Source organism: Ovis aries, chromosome 25 (assembly GCF_016772045.2).
Source record: "Ovis aries strain OAR_USU_Benz2616 breed Rambouillet chromosome 25, ARS-UI_Ramb_v3.0, whole genome shotgun sequence".
Taxonomy (NCBI): domain Eukaryota; kingdom Metazoa; phylum Chordata; class Mammalia; order Artiodactyla; family Bovidae; genus Ovis; species Ovis aries.
This window is the reverse complement of record NC_056078.1, coordinates 25,532,846-25,555,444: the sequence shown is the minus strand read 5'-3', so window position 1 is coordinate 25,555,444 and position 22,599 is coordinate 25,532,846. Positions and strand designations below refer to the sequence as shown.

Genomic DNA, 22,599 nt, shown 5'->3' with positions numbered 1-22,599 from the left:
CAACTGAGCGACTAACACTTATTTACTTTTCTCTGCAGATGCAGGGGAAATTCTAGGGTCAGGCCTTTCTCTGTCCATAGGTGCTGCTCTCCCAAAATCCTGACCCAGGCATTTGACCACTTGAGCTTGGAACAATCTTGAGGAACGGGGGCGATAATGAAACCTCTTGTTCTTAAAGCTCAGCGTTGACTTATTGAACTAAAATGGAGATGAGGGAGCTGGACCCATGGCTCCATCTGTGAGCTGGAGACTCAGTGGTTTCTTCTCAGGCCCCACTGTGGGCGTGTCCCCAGGTCCCCATCATGTGCTCCCCAGTACCTTTCCTAGATAAGAAGCTCCTGTTGTGTGTCTAGCAGAAAAGAATGATCCAATCCCAGAAAGAAACTAGTCCTGGGTGTTTGGGGGTGGGATCGAGGGCTTAAAATGTACAGAGATCCCAGGACTTAACACCTAATGGTCCTAATGTTATATTTCCAAAGGTAAATTGTTTAAAGTCCCTTATAAAGAAAAGTTTATCATTTATTAAAGCCCTGCAGTTATTTAAAAAATCTGATCCTCATTCAGAAGGAAATCCAAAACTTGCCTAGGTTGTGACTTAATCATCATAAGTGAATTCTTGTTAATCGTGGTAACTTATAAAGATTCAAGTGCTTTGTAAGAAGTGACCCTTTCCGATATTTCTGACCAGTTTCCACCCTAGAATTGTAACCTCACCTTTGCATGAAGCATTCTGAGGTGGAGAGGTCAGGCAGAAATAAACCAGGAAGGAGACTTTCCTCTTGAGGATGTGCCTTTAGAGGGTGGCCAGACCAGCACCACGGCCAGCCCTCATTGCGGTTCAGGTGCCACGGCAGCTCAGGATCTTGGTTTCGGGCTGGTTCTTCCTGGCAGGTGACCGGCTGGCCGGCAACGGTGCTCTGAAAGTAAACGAGTACCTCCAGGTGGAAGGTTACAGCCACATCTATGCCATCGGAGACTGCGCCGACGTGAGGGAGCCCAAGATGGCCTATCACGCCGGCCTCCACGCCAACGTCGCTGTGGCCAACATTGTCAACTCCATGAAACAGAGGCCCCTCAAAACCTACAAGCCAGGTCAGGAAGCCCCACATGCGGCACAGTCTTAAGAGAGTTTGGGTTAGATGCGGAGAAGCCTTTGTGGACTTTAGGATGCCTGAATGCTAGAACACACTCTGAAAGTTAGGGATAGGAACCCGCCCCCACAACCCCAACCCCAACCCCAACCCAGAGCTCTAGGAAGGTATGTTGGGGACTTGGCCACCTTCCTGAAGGCCGTATGCATTTCCCCACCCCGACACTGAAGGCCCCGGGAAGGGTTTGTGCCCAGGGAGTTGTAGGTCCGTGAACAGTGAGCAGGATTCTAGATTGTGTGCGTGTTTCTGCTCTGCAGGTTCACTGACGTTCCTCCTGGCCATGGGGAGAAATGACGGCGTGGGCCAGATCAGCGGCTTCTATGTGGGGCGGCTTATGGTTCGGCTGGCCAAGAGCCGGGACCTGTTGGTCTCCACGAGCTGGAAAACCATGAAACAGTCTCCACCCTGATGGGGAATCCAGGAGAGAGACAGGTACCACCGCCGCCTGGGGATCAGATTTCTTGACAGATGGTACCCACTTGACAAATGCCTAAGGGGAAAAGCTCTTTTCCTGGAGTAAGATGTCAGTGAAATGCCGACCAGACACACAATTTATAGAAAACCAGAAACTGGGCGAGGGAGAGGGATGTTAATGTTAAAACAGACACCCCTAAGGGACTCGTTCTGGGTTTGCAAAGGTGTTGCACTCATGCTGGCTGAAGGGTTCCCTTGTTCCTGGGAAGGGCATAGCCTGCCTTCTCTACCCTAGCCTCCTCTTGGGTGTGTGCGTGCGGTATGTGGCATTCAGAGCTCTGAGTAGGGGAGAGAGCTCCCTCTCCTGGTGGCAGGAAGCATCTCCCTGTCTGTAAGGGCAGGAAAGAGGGCCTGCACAAAACCAGCTAAGGAAAGGGGGCTGGGATGGAGCGATGGCCTGCATCCCAACCTCTCCCATCACATGGGGTCTGGGGAAGCCTGTACATCCTGCAACACTCAGATTAATAGGAGCCTGATTTTTCAACTGTTAGTCCATACCATTTTTATTCTTCATGAAACAAATATTTCTATTTTTAGATCCTGATTATATACCATAGGTGGTATTTAAGAAGCATTAGATGAAATTTCCCTCCTGGATAGTCCATTCTACCAGAGAGCGAGTTTTTATAGACCTAAAGGGTTAAGACAGAAGCCTGGTCTGCCAGCTGCTGGGGGTGTTTAAGGAAAGGCAGCCAAGCTAATGTGACCATTTTCACCGGTTGCAATCTGGCTAACATTCAGCGAATAGATTGGGGTTCAGCAGGGGAACCCCTGCATGCTTCCAGGCTAGCATCATGGGCAAATTTGTGACAAATCTCTAGCTGATGCTGGGGCAGGAGTACCCTGTGGGAACCCTGTGGTTTTGTTCTTCTGATTTCCTGACCAACCCCAATGTCACTTATCTGGAGGCTCAGCCTTGTGGCAATAATGCCTGCCACCAATGATGTTAAGGTATAAAAAATAAAAAGTTGACTCCTCTGTTAGAGAGAGGACTTCTAATCAGGCACAAGCCTATTTGGGACCACAAGCCTAAGGTGGAAGTGGCTGAACAGTTCATCTGAATAAATTCAGGCCCTGCCCTGGCCCACCCTCTCTCTCGCTGCCTACTTTTAATGGTAACCTCTGGGTACTTGGCCAGAATTCTTAGGATACCAGCCTCACTAGGGTCTTGTGGTCTATCCTGTCTAGGCTGTGGCCCAAGTCTGTTCCATGCTGTTGCCCATGCCTTAGAGAGACTGTGCCTCTCTCCCAAAGAATGGCCACCCCATGGAGGCTTCACCCAGGCCTCCATTCCTGCGGACCACAACCAACCAGGCTCCCTTCCTGCAAGCGGGACCTGCTGCCTGAGAAACACAAGCCATTGCGTGCCGTCTGCCCTGGGGCCTGGCATGGTGGGAGCCTCTGTCCTGTAGGGACAGGCCCTGTTCTACTTATAACATTCTAGAAGTGTCCATCCACGGGGACACAGTTCTCCAAACTGAGGACAACGTTGCAATAAAAGAATATATTGTAAGAAAGACACTGGATCTTTTATTTTTTTTCCTTTCATTTTCTTTAAAAAAAAAACAAAACGAAACAAAACAAAGCCTGAAGCAAAATCTTTTTAAGAGCAGTTACAGATATTATAGGGTTAAAGGTGGGGGCACTAAAACAGAAAAGAAAAGCACCAGTGAGATGCCTTTCTAATTTTCTTCTCTCCCATCACTGAATACAGACAGCCAACAAAAAGCCCAAGTCACTTTTTTTTTTCCGCCCTCTTCCCTTGCAAAAAAAGGAGAAACAGAAGATTTTAAGAATTTTGAAAGGATTTTGTGTGTGTGTAAAAGTCAATGCTATAAATCTAAACGAAGTCTGTGTTTTTTTTTAAAAAAGTTCTAAAACAACAGGAAGAAAACACATAGAAAGAAAACCCTGGTGGAGACCTGGTTAATTACGGACTGAGGCTCTTTTTTAACGCGAATATAAAATAATGGAAATGCAGAGGGCTCTTCCCATGGGCAGGGCCTGCTCCTGCGGCTCCTGCTACCCGCTTCCCTTTCAGCTGCCCTCCGCTCCCCTGCCGTCACCCTTCCTCTCTCCTTTTAAAGATAAAACCCCGCTCCTGTGACTCTGATCCTCCTGATTCCCGTTGGTGAGTGTGGTGGCCGCCGGTGGGCGCAGGGCGGCTACTTGGCATCCAGCTTGGCCATCTCCTGTACGTAGATGCCGATGCTCTCGCTGTCGAAGAGGAGGAAGTAGACATTCTTCAGCGAGGATGCACTCGAGTCATCAAAGTGGGCCGAGATGGCTTTGAGGGTCACCTGGGCTGCCGTCTGTTTGGGGAAGCAGTTTCTGTGCCAAAGGGAAAGAGGAGCCAATGTCACTTTAGTCCTGGGGCCCATGAAGGAACTCTGCCCTCAGCCCAGGGTGGGGGCAACGTGGTTCCTTCTTATCTTGGCACCAGGCCCTTGTTCCTATCACTCAAGGTCTTACTGTGTGCAGGGGGGGTCCACACACAATCTCTTTTGACCCCAGGAGAGGGACAGCTTGGGAAGGAGACGGGCAAGGTCCTTGTAAAGTCCCCACTTCACAAGTGCCACACTGGCTCAGAGAGGCACCATGGTTTTAGGGCTGGCTGGTGAGGAGCCCTGTGTTTGAATCTATGTGGCCTGACTCAAGTCCGGCTTAGCTTTAAAAAATACCAACTCAGTATTTAAAATACCTGATCTTGCAGAGAGCCTGTATAGTTTTTATTAGCTCACTCAAAACTGGTTTCCATGCTAAACGGATTATCTATTAAAGGGCACAAATGTATGCTCAAAAGAGGCACATCGTCATTAGTTCCTGTTCCATGCATTTCACCTTCCTCTCACTAACCCATGTGGATGTGCCAATGTAATTTCAGCAGTGATGATTCTGGGCAGGGCCCCAAGCCCCAGGATGCCACAGGAGAGCTGTCTGCCAGGGACCCAACCATCGTGGTGACACCCTGGCCCCCCTTGGGTGGGTCTGGGATGGGCTGGCCTGATAAGAATTCTTCTTGGTCAGCTGTCATGTCCCAGCCCAGAACATCCTGGCACGTGGTCGCAGCTGTATGCAGAGAATTCCATTCAAAGTGTCTCCAGGCCAGCCTATGGAGACCCAGCACTGCCCAGTTAGGTTGGGATAGAATTGCGGCAGGAAGCTAAGCCTCATTCCTTCCCTCTCTGCCTTCCGGTATGACTCAGCCGTCACATCTTCAGACTGTAAATCATCTTCGATATGGAGGACTCTCAAGAGAGAGGCTGTTCAAAATTAAAGCAATAATTCCCTCTGGCTGTGAGTGGAAGGGGAGAGGCCATGCTACATGTGAGGACAGACAGCCTCATTATTTGCCTGAAATATTGCTCCCGTGCCCAGCTGGGGTCTGTGGCAGAGACAGCAATCATTTCTCCAAACCCTGAAAGCAAGCCCTTGCTGAGGACCTTTCACTTCTCCAGCCTCAGCCGCAGGGCTCGCCCAACCCCAGAGCAGCATGGGATTCCCCTGGGGACTCTGAGATTTGCATCCTAACTCTGTGGGCTCCCTGCTGCTGGTGGGTGGACCACGCTTTCAGAAGCAAGCGCCTTCGAGCCTGGTGTTTCCCATTCTGTGTTCTAGACAGGGACAGCTGGTGGGCATGTGGCCTTTGAACCCGGCTCTCAAAAAGGAACTCTGCCTCCTGTTCCTCCTGGAGGCTACCTTTCTCTGTTTCGAACGATGGAACCTGGGTTTCTCACTCTGTCGCCTGGTCAAAGTGCTTGGCTGCCACCGGCAGGCCTTGGTTGCGTCCTCCGGGATGGCCAAGCTGGATGTCACCAAGTGGGAGTGCAGCTGATTCCCAGGGAGAAAGCTGGATGAACTGACCCAGCATCCCTGCCGCCCGCCCAGAAGAGAACATCTTACCTGCCGCTGGGGAAGGGCGGGAATGCCACCGACTTCAGCTTCTTGTCCTCTGCTGCCGAGAGGCAATTTTTGATGGTCTCTTCAAGCTGCTCTTCACATTTGTCAGAGCCCCACTGAGGAATGTGACAGTGGATGACAAATTTGGCTGCGAGTCCGCTCGACTGGCTGACGGCAGCTGCGACATGAGAGAGAGATGCTGCAGGTTATTTCTTATGTCTCCACACTAAGCCAGGGGGTTAGGCTGAACCTCCTGCGTCCTCCTCAGGAGAGGAAGAGCCGTGGCAGAATTGCTTCTGACGGTTGGCACAAGTTTCAGGTACACAGTGGAAACAGATGTTACAGTATGCCGCAGACGTTCACATGGTCTGCCTTCTGGCCTCCTAATCAAAGGTGTGGGGCTTCCCAGGTAGTATGTGTGCAGTGGTAGAGAATCTGCCTGCCGATGCAGGAGACGTGGGTTCGATCCCTAAGTTGGGAAGCTCCTCTGGAGGAGGAAACGGCAACCTACTCCAGTACTCTTGCCTGGAAAATCCCATGGACAGAGGAGCCTGGTGGACTACAGTCCATGGGGTCACAAGGAGTTGTACATGAGTGAGCACACATGTGCACACACACAAAGGTACACAGTGCACTCGTCTCTGACTCCTGGAACCTGTGAATGATAACTTACACGGAAAAAGCGACTTTGCAGATGTGATTAAGCGAAGAACAGTGAGATGGGAAGGTTATCTTGGACTATCCAGCTGAGCCCTAAAGGTATCATACAGGTTCTGATAAGAGGGAGGCAGAGAGGTCAAAGGTAGGTGAAGGCACTGTGACAGAGGAGCAGGGGTGGGAGTGATGTGTCCAGGGGCCAAGGAATGCAGGAGGCTGGAAGCTGGAGCGGGCTTCCCAGGTGGCGAGAGTGGTAACGAGCCTGCCTGCCAATAAATGCCGGTTCGATTCCTGTGTTAGGTAGATCCCCTGGAGGAGGGCAAAGCAACCCACTCCAGTATTCTTGCCTGGAGAATCCCATGGACACAGGAGCCTGCCGGGCTACAGTCCATAGAGTCACAAAGAGTCGGACATGACTGAAATAACTTAGCACAAACAGAAGCTGGAACAGGCAAGGAACAGCTGCTTTAAGAAGGAACCAGCCCTGCCAGCACCTTGATTTCAGCTTAAGACTAACTGCGGCCTTCTGATGTCCAGAGTGCTAAGACAATACATTTGTGTTGTTTGATGCTACCAAGTTTGTGCTAAATTGTGCAGGCCTGTAATAGTTTCTAGTGATAGGAGACTAATAAAATGGCTTTTAAAAACTGACAATCCCTCTCTTCTCTCCCCATCTGAGGTCCTGACTTGGTAGGTCTGATGCAGGCCTTGTGCTTGGTGACTTGAGGACCCTCCATAAGTTGAGACCCACTCTACTAGGTTGTACACCTCCTTGGACAGGGACTGTCTTTTGATCATCCCTGTATACCTGAGAAGCCTGCAGCGAGCAGGTGTTCACAATAGGTTGTGAAGTTAAATCACAGCTGCTTGGTCTCATAATTTCAGTTCATACTCCCTATTTTTTTTTTTTACTCCCCCAAACCTCTTTATTGTCAGTGCCAGAGCTGATAGTGAGGAGTTCTAGGTAAGTCCTTGTGGCCATTGATCTCCAAAGGAGCGGTTGGGTCTGATCCACTGGCCACTCTCTGGCCCCTTGGGGGCGTCGGTGGCTGCAGCCACCTGCTGCTTGCCTCTAAGCCACCCACCTTGTGGAGCTGGGGCTCTGTGCCATTCAAGGAACCAAATTTAGCAGAGGCCCCCCACCCTCCTGCAGTGGCCAGGCTCTGGGAGACCGGGGGACTTAGAGCAGGTCACGCTGCTATGGCAGCATTTCTGACAAATATATGTCTGCCGCGTTCCAGAGCAGCATGTGGGGTTGGTTTAAAAGACTTATTTGGAAGGTATGATGCCCATCCAGTACACGAGCTGTGTTTCCTAGTGATGTCCATCCACTGTGCTGAAGAGGCTATACCTGCATAGGCCAGGGTGGGTGGCGACAAATGCAAGGGGCGTCCCTTGCCTGTCGGCTACAGCTGTGAACGCCCTGCCTTCCCAGTGCCCAGGCTGGTGCCAAGTGTCTGATTAGTGACTGAGTGAGTTAAGAAATCAGTCAATGTAAATACTGAGGCAGCAGCGGGCATGACTGGTTGACTCTCCGACCATGCACATTTGTACACCAGAAGCAGAATGTTCCCACTGGCCTTGTGGTTCAAGGGAACCCAGTATCGTGGGGATTGGCACTGCCTGCTTGGGGCAACTTCCCTGAGGCCCTCACTGTTCTTATACGCTGCGGAGATTTCAGCTCCTTACAAACCAGGTTGATTTATTTTATATATGTTTAAAATATGATCATGTTGCCAGCTGAATGATACTCTTTTTAATGTTAAAAGTCATTTTAAATAAGAGAAATGTACTCCTAGTGGTAGTGTTAAGTGAAACAAGAAATGTGTTAAGTTAATCAAGAAAAAATGGCGTGCCTTCTCATCCCCTCTGACACTCTCTATTTACACTAGGTTTTTTTTTGTTGTTGTTGTTGTTTCTTTCTTTGGTTTTTTTGGCCCATGCTACATGGCATGTGGGATCTTAGTTCCCCCACCAGGGATTGAACCCAGGCTCCCTGCAGTGGGGACCGTCAGGGAACTCCCTACACTAGATTTTGAAGGAGGTCCATGGTAGCAGGTCAGCCTAAAACAAAGCATTTCTATGGCAACTGGAAATGGAAACCCCCGCTTATAGTTGTAACGATTTAGTGTTCTCTAGAGGCGCCAAGGTGAAGGTCAAGTGATCTTGGGGCTCGCGACCCTGATATCTGGTAGAAACATCTACTAATACTCTTTATGTGATGTGATGTCCCCTGGTGAGTCACCTTCACTTGGTGGGGACCATGCTCTGAGATGGCAGAGTGGCTGCAAGGAGCCTCTAGAACCTTCCTTCAGGGGAGCCCAGCACCTTTTCAGAGTCACCACCGTCAAGTGGACGGCAGGGCGGCCCCTTGTCCTGCTGGGAGGCTGCGGCTGCGGCCGATCCTTGGTCTCCACGGCCCTGTGCAGCAGCCCCTCCTTCTCCTGTCCACCCAGGCCTAGTGTTCTCTCTGCTGCCACTTGGCCCTGGCTCCTACGAACCATTTTTGTCCTCAGTTTTCATCAGCTGCTTACCAGTGACCTTGCTGGAGCCCCAGGTCCAACAGGTGCCCATCAGAGTCATCGCTCGCGCCCAAAGCCAGTTCCCCTTTCTCTGTCTCTGTCACTGGCACCACCTGTTGGCTTCCCCTGACTTACCTCACTCCAGGCCCGTCTGCTTCACTTTTACCACCATGTCCCACCCCTCTCCCATCCAGCTTCCCGGCTGGAATCTGGATGCACTTATAATCGCTGTGGGCTTGGACCGAGATGAGTTCTTCCACAGGGAAGTTGCATTTGCTTCTATGTCATCTGGGGACTCTACCATACCCAGGTCACGTCCCACTAGCCTTCCCAATTGAGGTTTTGGGGCCACAGTGCAAATCCACAGGCGTACCAGCATGTGGTTCAAATTCCCTAGTGAGGCTTTTCCCCATTGGTCTACCCAATGCCAAGGTCAAGACAGGTACTGGCTGCCCTTTCTGCATGGTGGGTCCATGTTTTGCTTTCTGTTAAACTGAAGGTGCCCAGGCTTTGTGTGGGGTCTCCTACTGGACACTACATCTTGGAAATGTATTCTTTCTTACAATAAGGACATATCTTACAAGTGATGGTGTTTTGAAACTGAATGAAAAAAAAAATGGTCTAATTTAAACCCGATAAACTATCTCCCCTTTTCCAGATGCACCCACACAAAATCCTTCTTCCCAGGGAGATAACTGCTGTTTGGCCCTGGGGCATGAATACTTGGCCCTAACAGAGGGATCCGCTTTCTTAGCTCATGCTTGTTTCCTGCAGCTCTCTCAGTCCTTCTGGATTCATTTCTGTTTCTCCCTGTGAGGCTTCTGCGGTCCTTTCAGCAACAGTCTGTGGACCCCTGACTCTCAACTTTTGCTATCTGAAACTCTGCACATTTTACCCTCCCTGTTGACTAATAACAAATAACATGTGACCTTCTTAGTGCACAGTCCTCCCCCTTGGTGCTTTGAAGACACTTCTGTCTCCAAGCATCTTTTGTTGCTGACAGGTCTGCTGGCAGGAGAACCATCTTTACAAATGTCCTGCCTTTCCATGGGCTGCTTTTCAGGTTTCTCTTGATTTTTTTGGAAATGCCACCATGATAGGCCAGGTTTTGGATTTATTTTGATTTTTTAAATATACTCAATGTTTTCCACCTGAGGACTCAAGGGTTTCATTCTGGAAAATTCTCAGTCAAGACCTTTTTTAAAATGAGGTATAGCTGATTTATAAAATACTAGTTTCAGGTGTGCAACATAGTCCTTCAGGATTTGTATAGATTATGCTTCATTTAACCTTATGATAAAATACTGGCTATATTAGCTGTATTCCCTGTGCTGAACAATATATCCTTGTAGTTTATTTATTCCACACATAGTAGTTTGTAACTCTTCATCTTTTTATTAATTATTATTATTAATTTTCTAAACTTTTTGGCCCATGATACAAGATCTTAGTTCCCTGACCAGAGACTGAAGCTGTGATCTTGCAGTGGGAGCATGGAGTCTTAACCACTAGACTGCTAGGGAAGTCCCTTCATCCTTTTACGTTCTGCTTCTCTACCTCCTATTTCCTACCTCTGGAACTCTTTAGCAGCATGTTGGAGGCTCTCGTTTTATGCAGAGAAGCTATTTTTCTCTCCTTCCCATCCTATCAGGCAGTTTGCAGGTGCTTCCCCAAGACCCCCAGTTAGGATCCTCTCTTACACGGATGATTCAGGGCTGTCTCTGGGTTATACAAGAGATGGGATAGATGCAGGCACTCGGCTGATGGGTGACATGGCCCTGGGCTTGGGTGAGGGGACCTCTGCACCCTTCTGCTACTCTAGAAAATGGACTTCACACGAGCCAGAGCCCAAGATGTCGGTCAGAACCTTGGCTTCCTGTAAGGGCTGAGATTTCATCCAGCCCCTTCTCTCAGCAGGGAAACTGGCTCGCGTCCCTTCCAAGTGTGAGGTGACTCTAGTTCCCTCAGCAGGTGGCCTCCTGATTTCTCTGCGTATTACCAGAACTGCAGCCCAACTCCCACATCCCCTCACTGTTGCTGCTTGCAGCTCTCCTATCTCTGTCTACATGGATGCTTATGTTTTATGTCAGCATGCCACTGTCTTAAAAATTTTTTTTTAGTTTTTATTTATTTTCGGCTATGCTGGGTCTTCGCTGCTGTGCGAGGGCTTTCTCTAGTTGTGACAAGCAAGGGCTGCTCTTCATTGTGGCGCACGTGCCTCTCATTGCAGTGGCTTCTCTGTTGCAGTGCACAGGCTCAATAGCTGGGCTTAGTTGCTCCACGGCATGTGGGATCCTTCCGGACCAGGGACTGAACCCATGCCTCTTGCACTGGAGGCAGATTCTTAGCCACTGGACTACCAGGGAAGTCCAATGTCTTAAAATTTTACAAAGGAAATTCTATCTATCATCGTATGATGAGTGGTACGTGCAGACTGTAAAGTGAGGACATGCGTGTTTTCTTGATCAGTAGCCCTGTAAGTTTTCTTGCAATCCAATCTGATCGTGACATTCCCCAGCTTCTATTTTCAAAAGCACCTCTCTTAGTCTATACGGAGTCAAATCCAGACCATTAGCACAGTCCGAGGGCCAGGCCCATCTCCGGCTGCTGTTCATCTCCTCCCTGCCGGCTCCTGACCTTGCCTTCTCACACTGTGTCCCTACTGCCCACAGTGTCCTTGCCCCCACATAGATCTCGCATCCTCACTGGCACTTCCCCAACTCCCCAAGCAGAGTGTGTGGCTCCCTCTCTGTGCCCCACTTATGTGTCTGTCTCACCTTCTCGACTGTCTAGTGCTGGAGGACAGGAGTGGGTTTTCTTTGTCCTTGGAGCCCCTGCCCCAGGGCAGCACTTGGCACCAACTAGATGTCCCTGGAGGCAGGTGTGAACATGGATCTGAAGTCAGACCCACTTGTCAAAAAGTTACCTTTGAAAGTAAGTGTTCAAACAAACAAAAACCTGTGCACAGGTGTTCAGAGGAACTCTATTCACAGAAGTCAAAGGTGGAAATAACCCAAGTGATGAATGGATAAACAAATGAAATAGTATTCAGCCCTAAAAAGGAACAAAGCACTGATACCAGTTACAGTATGGATGAGCCTCCAAACATTTTAAGTGAAAGAAGCCAGACACAAAAAAATCACATATTATACAATTCAATTTATATAAAATATCCAGAAGAGGCAAATCTATAGAGGGAGAAAGCAGACTGGTGGTTGTCAGGGGCTGGGGGAGGGACGTGACTACCAAATCCATGTGGAGTTGCTACAGAAGGTGGTAACGAGTTCTGGGAACCAGGTAGCAGTGACAGAGAAGCAGCGCTGAGTATACTTAATGCCACTGCACCGCACAGGTTTAAAGGTCACAATGGTAAACTCTGTCATGCATTTTCTGCACACACAGAAAGTTACCCAGCCATTCTAGACCGGTTTTGGGTGAGCTGAAGATGCCAATGGGCCCGAACTATCTAGACCCTTTATAGACCCCGTGGTGTATGAAATGATCTATGTGGGCCTGCTCAAATTATCTGAGAGATGCTAAAAACACCTTCCTGACTGGCTGTGGCCTGTTTTGCTCTGTGAACTGAATGTGTGTGAAGCATGTCCTGCTAGAGGGGAAGGTGGCTGGGGACGTGACCCAATTCCACACTTACCTTCAGCTACTTCCAAAGGGCCCTGGGACTTGCGAAGCTCCTTTACTGTTTCCAAGAACTCCTTGCCCCCAGCCTTTTCCAAGGCCTTACCTGTGAAGGACAATAGCGGAGAGCCATTGTGGTTGCCCTTTTCAAAGCCATTAATTTACACTGGTTAACAGTTTTACTACGTCTTAAAAAAGTGCTTAGAAAGTAGTAATCAACTTTTGCAATTAAATCCTGGTTACCGGGCTTCCCTGGTGGTCCAGCACTTAAGAATCTGCCTGCCAAAGCAGGGGACAAGGGTTCAATCCCTGGTCCGGGAAGACCCCACATGCTGCATGACAACTAAACCCATGAGCCGCAACTACTGAGCCGGTGCTCCAGAGCTGGTGAGCTGTAACTACTGAAGCCCACGCGTCTGGAACCTGTGCTCTGTGACAAGAGAGCCACTGCAGTGAGACCTCTGTGTGCCCCAGCTAGAGCGCGGCCGCCACTCTCTGCAACTAGAGAAAGCAACATGCAGCAACAAAGACCTAGAACAGCCAAAAGTAAATAAACAAACCTCAAAAATTAAAAAATTAAATCCTGGTTGCCAGTGATCACTGGCGGCAGGGGTCCCTATGCTTCTATCCAACAGTACTTAGATGCTAGCAAACTTTTTTTTTTAAAAGAATTATTTAATATTTTATTTCACTTACTATTGCTTCTAACGTATCATAGGAATTATTTCCCCAAAATGTTAATCACAGCTGGATTGAAAGAATATTTCTAAAATACAGTAATGTTGTTTCCAACTGTACCACACTATAAGTCTCCTGGAGAGTCAAGGGGTTTGCTTTTGTGGAATGCGAAACGAGCACAAGGAACAGAAGCTATTGAGGCAGGTCTAGGCCCTTCAGTCAGAATAGGGAAGAGGCAAAGAAGCTGCTCTGAAGATGCAGAATGCCACGCTCCCAAATTAGAAATTTAAAAAATGGCCCAGAAAGACAACAATAAAAAAGAAGCCTTAGAAGTTTGCGAAGAGGGAATTTCATGGTGGTCCCGTGGTTAGGGCTTGGCACTTTCACTGCCGGAGCCCGTGGTGTGGCAAAAAAAAAAAACAAAACAAAAAAACCCAAAACCAAAAGTATTCTGCGAAAACAAAAGTATAACTTTAAGGTTTAGGGTTAGATAAATAAGGTTTTCTTTTTTTTTTTAACTTATGTCTTTATTTCTTAACTTGATATTTTATTTAGAAGAAGAAGTCTCCACTGTAGAGGAAAAGGATACTGGAGATAAAAAAGACTGATCCCTCTTGAAAGCAAAAAGGAAGCATAAGAAAAACCAGAAGGAGAGGCATAAAATGGGAGAAGTTATCCCAGTATGAGTGCTATCAGAGTAAGTCAGTGGTACAAGTTATATTGTTGGCTATCGCCACAAACTCTTCAAAGGACCTTTTTAGAGGTTGATTTGTTCATAGAGCAGTCTCAATGACATGAACTCTTAATGATCTTTTTAAAAAATTAAGGACTCAGAACCTCCACTGGGTTTGGGATCTGACCTTGAGTTTTTGTTTCAGCTCTAGTGTTTTTTTCTATTCTACTATCACCCACTACTTAAAAATAGAGCTATCTTTATTGTTTTCCTGATATAAAAATGCAAATATTGTAGAAATGAAAAAGAAGGTAAAACTTTAAAAAATAAACTTATTTTATTTGTGAGAAGCTGCTGCTGCTGCTGCTGCTGCTGCCAAGTCGCTTCAGTTGTGTCCGATTCTGTGTGACCCCATAGACGGCAGCCCACCAAGCTCCGCCGTCCCTGGGATTCTCCAGGCAAGAACACTGGAGTGGGTTGCCATTTCCTTCTCCAATGCATGAAAGTGAAAAGTGAAAGTGAAGTCGCTCAGTCGTGTTCAACTCTTAGCGACCCCATGGACTGCAGCCCACCAGGCTCCTCCATCCATGGGATTTTCCAAGCAAGAATACTGGAGTAGGGCGCCATTGCCTTCTTCGTGTGAGAAACTAGGACACAGTTAAGTGTTAATCGCCCTGTTGTGTCTGATTCTTTGTGACACCATGGACAGTAGCCCACCAGGCTCCTTGGTTCGTGGAATTCTCCCGGCAAGAATCTTGGATTGGGGTTGCCATTTCCTTCTCCAGGGGATCTTCCCAACTCAGGGATCAAACCAGGGTCTCCTGATTGCAGGGAGATTCTTTACCAACTGAGCCACTGCTGCTGCTGCTGCTGCTGCTAAGTCACTTCAGTCGTGTCCGACTCTGTGCGATCCCATAGATGGCAGCCCACCAGGCTCCGCCGTCCCTGGGATTCTCCAGGCAAGAACACTGGAGTGGGTTGCCATTTCCTTCTCCAATGCATGAAAGTGAACAGTGAAAGTGAAGTCGCTCAGTCGTGTCCTAGGACACACTTAAGGCAGAGCTCCAGATTAAGGCCACTAGGGGGAGGCTTTCCAAACGCAGTGAGTTAAAGGCAGTTGGTAGAGCCTGGGCTGGGTTTGAGGCGTGGAGGAGTTGTCACCATCTCTATGTGCAAGAGAAACCCTGTTTCTCTGTAATACTAGTTTTTGTTGTTTGTTTTTTGTGTTTTCTCCCACCCAGTGCTATCGTATCTCCATTTCAGCAAAGCAAGTGGCCTCTGATGCCAAGGGGGACACACAAGTGAGCCCGGCAGCCTGGGGCCCCTGGTGCTGCCATCCAGGGCTGAGCTACTAGTATCCACCCCAAATCACCTACTTCAGGAGCAAGTCCTCTATCCCAGGAACAAAACCTTTTCTTTACTCATTTCTGTCTTGTAAAAATGGGTGAGATGGTGACCATTTACTTGCCATCTTATTATTTCTAGTGTCTGGAAGCTTACCTTCCTAGGTTCCTCCACTAGCCTCGTCCCACTGGTGGGACAGGGGGCAATCCACTGGTGAAATAATTCAGTGTATAGCCTTACAGACAGCCTAACTTGTTCCAGATGTCAATTTCCTTTTTACCAGTGGTGTTCTCAATACTGCAGCTTAAAACACATGCACAGGTTTACCCAAAACAAGCACAACAATACTTAGAGTAACACTGCTCATTATAGCCCATGTTGGAACGGCCCCGGTGCCACCAGGGGTACATTGGATCAACAAACTGTCATATTCCTACAACGGAACACTGCACAGAAAGACAACGAATGAACTACAACCAAGCTCAACAACATGTGTGGGTTTCACAAAGCTGAGCTAAAGGCGCCAGACACGAAAGGAGACGTACTGCACGACTTCTATAAAATCTAAAACAGATGAGGCCCCTCTATGCTATTAGAAGACAGGATAGCGGTAGGGACTTCCCTGGTGGCCCAATGGTTGAGACTCTGTGCTTCCACTGTAGGGGGCGTGGGTTCAGTCCCTGGTGGGGGAACTAAGATCCTGCATGCTGTACAGAGCAGCCACAAACAAACAAATAAACAAACAAAAAAAAAAAACAGAGGACATCATAGTGGTTACCCTCAGAGAAAATGGTCCTGGGATGAGGGATGAAGGGGCCTTGTGGGGTGCTGGCAAGGTTCTGTTTCATGATCACAATGCTGGTCACACAGTTTTATTCATCAAGCTGTGCATTAATCATCTGTTTTTGCATGACACTTCAATAAAAATTTCAAAAACATATGCATATTAAAAAATTAGTTTTTGATCCCTGGGTCAAACCTGGGTCTCCTGCATTGCAGGCAGATTCTTTACTGTCTGAGGCCCCAGGGAAGTCCCAATACTTCAATGCTGTTCAGTTAAACACAACGGCAGAGTTTGATTGACAGGGTCCACCAAGCAGAGGCTCTCCAGCTGACAGAGACCAGCCTCACGAGAACTTGCCAGAACAGGAGCTATTCTAAGGCACATCTCCTGAAGTCTCAGAACCTTACCTATATCTTCCTTGAGGTCAATCTCGGCTGTGGTCGGGTGGACGATGCCCTCCACTCTCATGGAGCCAATATGGCTGATGTCACTCTGGGTCAAGGACAGCTGCATTGGGAAGAGAAGATGGAGAGTTGGGCGAGTAAGTCCTCCGGAAGACCTTCACATCTGTGCGTTCTTTCACTGACTGCCAACAGAAACGGCTCTACGTGGAACAACCATCTCAGGTTTCCCTGGTGTGTGGTTTTCAGTAGGCTCTTTTGAGCTCAGTGGATTTGATATTCACCCTGAGGTTAGCAACACGCAACAAATCTGCCTCCTCTTCCAGGAACAGGAATGGGATCTCCCTTCCTTTTCTTCTCCCTATAGATTATGTCCTCATTTCTCTTCTGGGTGGTCTTGGCGTTTGACGTTGTAGTTTCTGAGTAGCTCCTGCAAGAAGCTACTCAGTTCCCAGCATTCTTTCCAGAGCAGCACAGACCTCTGGGGACAGGGACGCAAAGCCAATCACTTCTGCAGGAGAGAAGTGATGGGCTCCGGGATTCTGACCTGCCTGTGTATGGCCACCTTGTCTTTTGGGGACCTTGGAGCCACACTTGTGAAATGCTGCCCTAGGGGCGTGAACTGAGTGGAATGGAAACCATTCTCCATCATCTTCCCACCTGAGCAAGAACTTCTTGCTCCCCTATTTAAGTGAGAGAAAGCGAATCATCTCATAACCACTGACAGCCCCTAGAGCGGACATAACTTCCACTCTTTGCTCCCCTGCTTTCATCAGTGATAAATTAGTAACCTGCCACTTTGATGCACTTCTCAAAACATGCTCTTGCCAATGGCTTCAAAAGAGGTTCTACCACTGTCAGGCTGCAAACATTCGCTACCTGAGATATGATTAACTGACTCTTTCCACACGTGTCTTATTGCAGCCCCAGTTGACTTAGTAGATAAATTGTCTGTTATGCTTGTGGGAATGAATTATCTGCATGTTTGGCGGGGGCTGCTGTTGTGCTGCTGAAAACTGTTGAAATGTATAACCCAGTTTGTTTTCTTTCTGAAGCCTAGAAAGGCAAGCAGACTGAATTATTGGCAAATAATTCACTTCTAACACCAGGGATATTCAGGGAACATATCTTTCTATTTTCTTTTCATGATAAATTACATCACACCATGTAAAGCAGGCCTCCCAAAGGCTGGTTGAGAAAGTTAGCCCTGGATTTGTTTTTGGTGAGCACAGGAATAACTGGGACATGGGAAGCAGAAAGATACTGAGCAGAAAGATCCACTGGCTGACCAATGTCAGCATAAACAATTCTCAGCACTAAACAGCTTGTTTATCCTCACAATGCAGACATTGCCATAGCTTTTCAATTTAAAAATGAATACAAGACCAGAGTGAAAGTTATATCAGGGCAGGAATGGATGAAGGTGGCATCATTGCTTGTAAACAGTAGGTTATAAAAGTGCAGTAGTGCTTTATGGCAGCACATTACAACTTTCTTTATTACCTTCTGCCCTAGCACAAGGCTCTTAGAAGACAGGATAGTGAATCCATCCCCTGGCCCGTCTTCAGAGGTGGAATTTGAAGTCCCTTCTTTATCGCTGTCCTTTGGTTTGGACTGTTGGTAGAAACCAGAAGGACAGATGAGAAATCATCCAGAAAAAGCCCAAAGTGGCTTTTAAGTCTTTCCCTTGGTAACCACCCCGTTGGATATAAAAGGAAGTGGTCAGGTGTTAGGTTCTACCGTTTTTGATGGAGGGAAGCAAGGGATACCAATCTGGGGAAAAAAGGATACTACAAAAAATAAAGTGTATTTAAGGGATTCTTCGGAGAAGGCAATGGCAACCCACTCCAGTACTCTTGCCTGGAAAATCCCATGGATGGAGGAGCCTGGTAGGCTGCAGTCCATGGGGTCTCGAGGAGTCAGACATGACTGAGCGACTTCACTTTCACTTTTCACTTTCATGCACTGGAGAAGGAAATGGCACCCACTCCAGTGTTCTTGCCTGGAGAATCCCAGGGACGGCGGAGCCTGGTGGGCTGCCATCTATGGGGTCGCACAGAGTCGGACACGACTGAAGTGACTTAGCAGCAGCAGCAAGGGATTCTTATGCACCCACAGTCCTTACTCAAACCTGGACACAGGTATGTTATTCTTGCTCTTTTCAACACCTGCACCTCATGGAGGCTGGGGTCATTCATAGTACACTGTTCAATCTCCCTTCTCCCCAGGACTCCCTGGGGCACAGCGGCCGAGAAATGAACTCTTTTGTCATCTTTTTAGTCATCACAGAGGTCCGAGGAATGAAAACTTGAAACCCCAGAGCAGTGCTGTCCAACAGAACTTCCTTCCCTCGTGGAAATGCTCTACCTTTGTGCTGCTTGGTACTGTCAAGCATGTGAATTGCGGCTGGAGCAACCAAGGAACTGAGTTTTATTTCATTTTAATTAATTTAAATTCAAATTTAAATAGCCAAATGTCACTAGTAGTTGCTGTACTGGGCAGCATATGAAAAATATGACTCCACAAATGGTATCTCTGAGTTATAGCTACGTAGCATATCAGGTTATCCAAACACCTGAAATGCCAGTGGCTGAACTTAGATGACTCTCTGTGGAAGGCTAGAGATGTGTCAGCATGCCACATGGGGAAGGTGGGAAGTAGTGTTCCAGGCCAGCATCTCTCACCGAAGATTTTGGTGGGGGCAGTGGAAGGGGTCCGGAAATGTGAAAACCACCATGTTTTGGGGTTGGAAATCTCTAGTAGACCCTGCATGATTATCTGAGCTGGTCTCAAAGACTCTTTATTTATTTATTTATTTTAAAGATTTTTTTGGATGTAGCTAATTTTTAAATTCTTTATTGAATTTGTTACAGTATTGCTTCTGCTTTTATGTTTTGGTTTTTTGGCTTCCAGGCATGTGGGATCTTAGCTTCCCGGCCAGGGATGGGTTGAAGCCACACGCCCCTGCAGTGGAAGGTGAAGTCTTAACCACTGGGCTGCCAAGAAGTCCCCTCTTTATTCTTTTTCACAGACATTCCTATCATTTCCTCCCCCCACCCACCCACGGTACCAAACTGAGGCAAGTCCCCAGTCCTTTGGAGATGCTGGCAACATCCTCCTCTTTGGATGGTTCAACTTCCCTCCTGTTCTGTGAGTGTCTGGGGCTCACAGGTACCACTAGGCTTACCTTTTTGGATGTCCGTGGTTTGGCAGCCTTCGATTTCTTTCCCCCCTTCTTTCCTGATGTGGCCTTCCTTCCTCTTTTCTCTGGGGGAGGGGAGAGGATGGTTTCTGACTTGCCTTTGGTCCCTCGCTTTTTGGCCAGCAGTTCAGGGTGGATTCTGGGCAGGACGCCTCCGCTGGCGATGGTGACTCCTTTTAGCAGCTGAAGAGAGACGATGTGTGAGCTCAGACAGCAAAGAGCATGTTGGTTCTGGATTAAAAATGATTCTAACTGTTGGCAAAGAAAGTGTTAAATCTGGTCTCTGCTTTCCAAAGAAACTGCAGGATACACGAGATTTAACTGGTTTTCCCTGTTTCACGGGTAGGGCTTTTCTCTGTAAGGTATCAAGGCAATCCACAATTTTGTATGGAAAAAAAAACAAGCAAAGTGAAATGAAAGCGTAGACAGGGTGGAACCAGGGATGTTGCCCAGAGCTCAGAAATTCCAGACATAACAGAGGATAAAGAGCTTCAGACGTAGGAGCACAGCTTGACAAAGTGGGGTTCAAAGGTTAATGCAAGGGCTAGACTCAGTTAACAACCTTCCTCACTCCTTTGATCATGCATTCCATCAGTAAAATATGTTTGGCCATGCACCTCCCAATGGATATCTGTTTACTCTAACTAATCGACATGAAGTGCTACACTAATACATTCTGCACAGTCTATAGCAGTGCCACTCCGAGTGTGGTCTGCAACCAGGGCCCGTCCATACGCTATTATTACCCATCTGTGGCAAAAGCGGTACAGAAATCATGAGGAAGCGTCTCATAAGTTGATAGAGTTATTGTTTATCTACTGGATCTAGTAACAACAAAATTGTAGCTGGTAGTTTGTATATTTTTGTCTTTTAATTTTTCTAGTAATTACTTTTTATTTTATTTTTGGAAATTATCAGTTCACGTTGGATTGGAAATAGGAACTGATTCTTAGCCACAAACAGGCTGAAAAAATAAGACCAGAAAACAAATACAAATGAAAGTTCTTATACTATCTACCTGCTACCTCGCACATCTTCCGTGGGGGGAATAAAGGTGGGAATTTACTTGATTTTGGAAACAGTTTTAAAGTATAAAGGGTTAGTTTTGATAACAGAAAGAAGGACACTTCTGCCCTCATCAGAATAAATCATCAACAAAGACTGGGTGAGGAAACTGTAAAGAGAAGAACACGTGTGTACCGCACCTCCCCCAGCAACACACAGAGCTTGCTTTTAAAGAGGAAGCGAAGCTCTGGCAAGATTCAGAATATATAATGGAGTCTATTCCAGAGACAATTTTATTTTGAATCTCAGTCCTATACTATCTGAATGTTTCAGTGTAGATGTAACTGGGCACTACAGCAGGAAGGCTTTCTAACCAGCTGGGTCCACAAGCAGTAATGTGTTTGGTAAATCCATTTGGTGGCTGGTGTCAATGCTTCAGACGTACCTGGTTGAGCTCCTCGTCATTGGCAACAGCCAGCAGGATGTGTCTTGGGGCTATCCGGGCCTTCTTGTTGTCCCTTGCTGCATTCCCAGCCAATTCTAGAATTTCCGCTGAAATTTCAAGGGAGTGTTAATAGGCAATCATAGAATGGGGTCTGAGCTTTCCAAAGCTTTTCTTTGGAAATGGTCTTTGAGTTTGATCACTTTTACTCATTTGCGATTTTTATGTCTGGGGCTGGAAAGAAATCCAGAAAACTGAAAAGTACTCAGGTCACAGACATGTAAGGTATTTTAGAAAGACCTGATATATGATCCTGTGGCAAAGTCTTCTAGCTGTCCCTTGACATTAATTCTCCCCCATCTTTCTTAGCGGTAGACCTCTGATTTTTTGCTGAGCCCATAATCACAGGAATGAAGACAGTATTCCCCAATCTCCCTTGTTGATAAATGTGGTCATGTGACAAAGATCTGGTCGTGTTGCGTGGTACTTCTGGGAAGTATCCGTCAATGACAGGACAGTGCTCTTCTTCCCTCTTTACTGGCAGACTGAGGACACGATGGCTGGAATTGAGCAGCCACCTTTGTCCAAGAGTTAAGAAGTGGATTACAGAGCAACAAGATAGAAGGAACCAGAATCTCTTATGACCGTGGAGCCTCCTTGTCTTCTATAGACTTCTTTTGTATGAGAGAAAAAGAAACTGTCTTGTTTAAGCCACATTCAGCAGAAAGAAGGTGAAGTCGCTCAGTCGTGTCTGACTCTTTGCTACCCCATGGAGTAAAGCCCACCAGGTTCCTCTCCATGGGATTTTCCAGGCAAGAATACTGGAGTGGGTTGCCATTTCCTTCATCCAAGGGATCTTTCCAACCCAGGGATTGAACCCAGCTCTCCCACATTGCAGGCAGATGTTTTAACCTCTGAGCTACCAGGGAAGCCCACACTGAGCAGAAGTTAACCCTTATTAAAACATAACCCTAATATAAAACCCAAGTTTCTTTCACTGTGCAGCCATTTCTGAGGAGAGCTGAGACCCCTTTCAGAATCTCCTTCCTCTTCACTTAATGCCCCTGGTCCCTTACGTCCTAAAGGAAAGTGGATAGAAAGAACTGATTTATACTTGGGAGTGAGGAACTACTTAACCTAAAAGGTGAACTCCTAATGGGAATACCTTCGAGACCTAGGAAGGGAGCTTTGTTGGGCCCCAGGGGTTTTTCACATATCCCTCAGGACCTAACCATGGCTCTGACTTCAGCAAACGTATCATTTGATAAATGTGAAAAAGTTTAAAGAAAAGAATATTCCTAAAAGTATTTCACATACTATTAAAATTTTGGAGTCAAAATTTAAAAAAATCCATAGAATTGGTTTATACTCCTGAATGCTTTCTCCTTCCACCTTTGTTTTATTTATTTTTTTATTCTTTCTCAATTTTAGAAGTATGTTTTGCTAAATCAAATTTGTCTGCCTTCAAAAGTATGAATGAGCCTGTAAAAAAATTCCTTCCCTAGAAAGAATTCCTTCCCTAGCGAAAAAGGCAAAGTGTCAATGTGTTATATGTGGGGGTGGGGGGAATTGTATGTGCATGAATGTGTTGTAATGTATGTATGTGTCCAGGTGTGTGTGTACGTGTGTGTGTTGAGGGGATTTGCTGGTACAATGGCATATATACTAAGCCCTAAAATTAACAGACAATTTTGCATGAGTCTATACAATCAACCCAATTTCAAATAAAA

At 47.2% G+C, this 22,599-nt stretch overlaps 2 protein-coding genes across 13 annotated transcripts in view; one reads left to right on the top strand and one right to left on the bottom strand.

Annotated features, from left to right (window-relative positions):
• The window catches only part of AIFM2 (apoptosis inducing factor mitochondria associated 2), a 43,550-nt gene that overhangs the window by 14,137 nt on the left and 6,814 nt on the right, over positions 1–22,599 (top strand). For 7 of the 12 annotated variants that reach the window (XM_027962447.3, XM_027962448.3, XM_027962446.3 and 4 more), the window contains 3 exons: positions 892–1,092; positions 1,409–1,583; positions 2,814–3,142. In XM_027962447.3, coding sequence (XP_027818248.1) covers positions 892–1,092; positions 1,409–1,560 — 353 coding nt within the window. In that variant the 3' untranslated portion in view covers positions 1,561–1,583; positions 2,814–3,142. Of the gene's footprint in view, positions 1–891; positions 1,093–1,408; positions 1,584–2,813; positions 3,143–22,599 lie in introns of those variants that run through there. The other 5 variants (XM_060406859.1, XM_060406858.1, XM_060406857.1 and 2 more) reach the window with 1 other exon arrangement.
• Positions 3,133–22,599, bottom strand: part of LOC101108627 (core histone macro-H2A.2) — a 53,182-nt gene continuing 33,715 nt past the window's right edge. The window contains exons 3-9 of the mRNA XM_027962449.3: positions 20,873–20,979; positions 19,408–19,605; positions 17,724–17,834; positions 16,227–16,326; positions 12,357–12,446; positions 5,529–5,703; positions 3,133–3,956 (exon numbers count right to left, since the gene is read on the bottom strand). Coding sequence (XP_027818250.1) covers positions 3,791–3,956; positions 5,529–5,703; positions 12,357–12,446; positions 16,227–16,326; positions 17,724–17,834; positions 19,408–19,605; positions 20,873–20,979 — 947 coding nt within the window. The 3' untranslated portion in view covers positions 3,133–3,790. The remainder of the gene's footprint in view (positions 3,957–5,528; positions 5,704–12,356; positions 12,447–16,226; positions 16,327–17,723; positions 17,835–19,407; positions 19,606–20,872; positions 20,980–22,599) is intronic.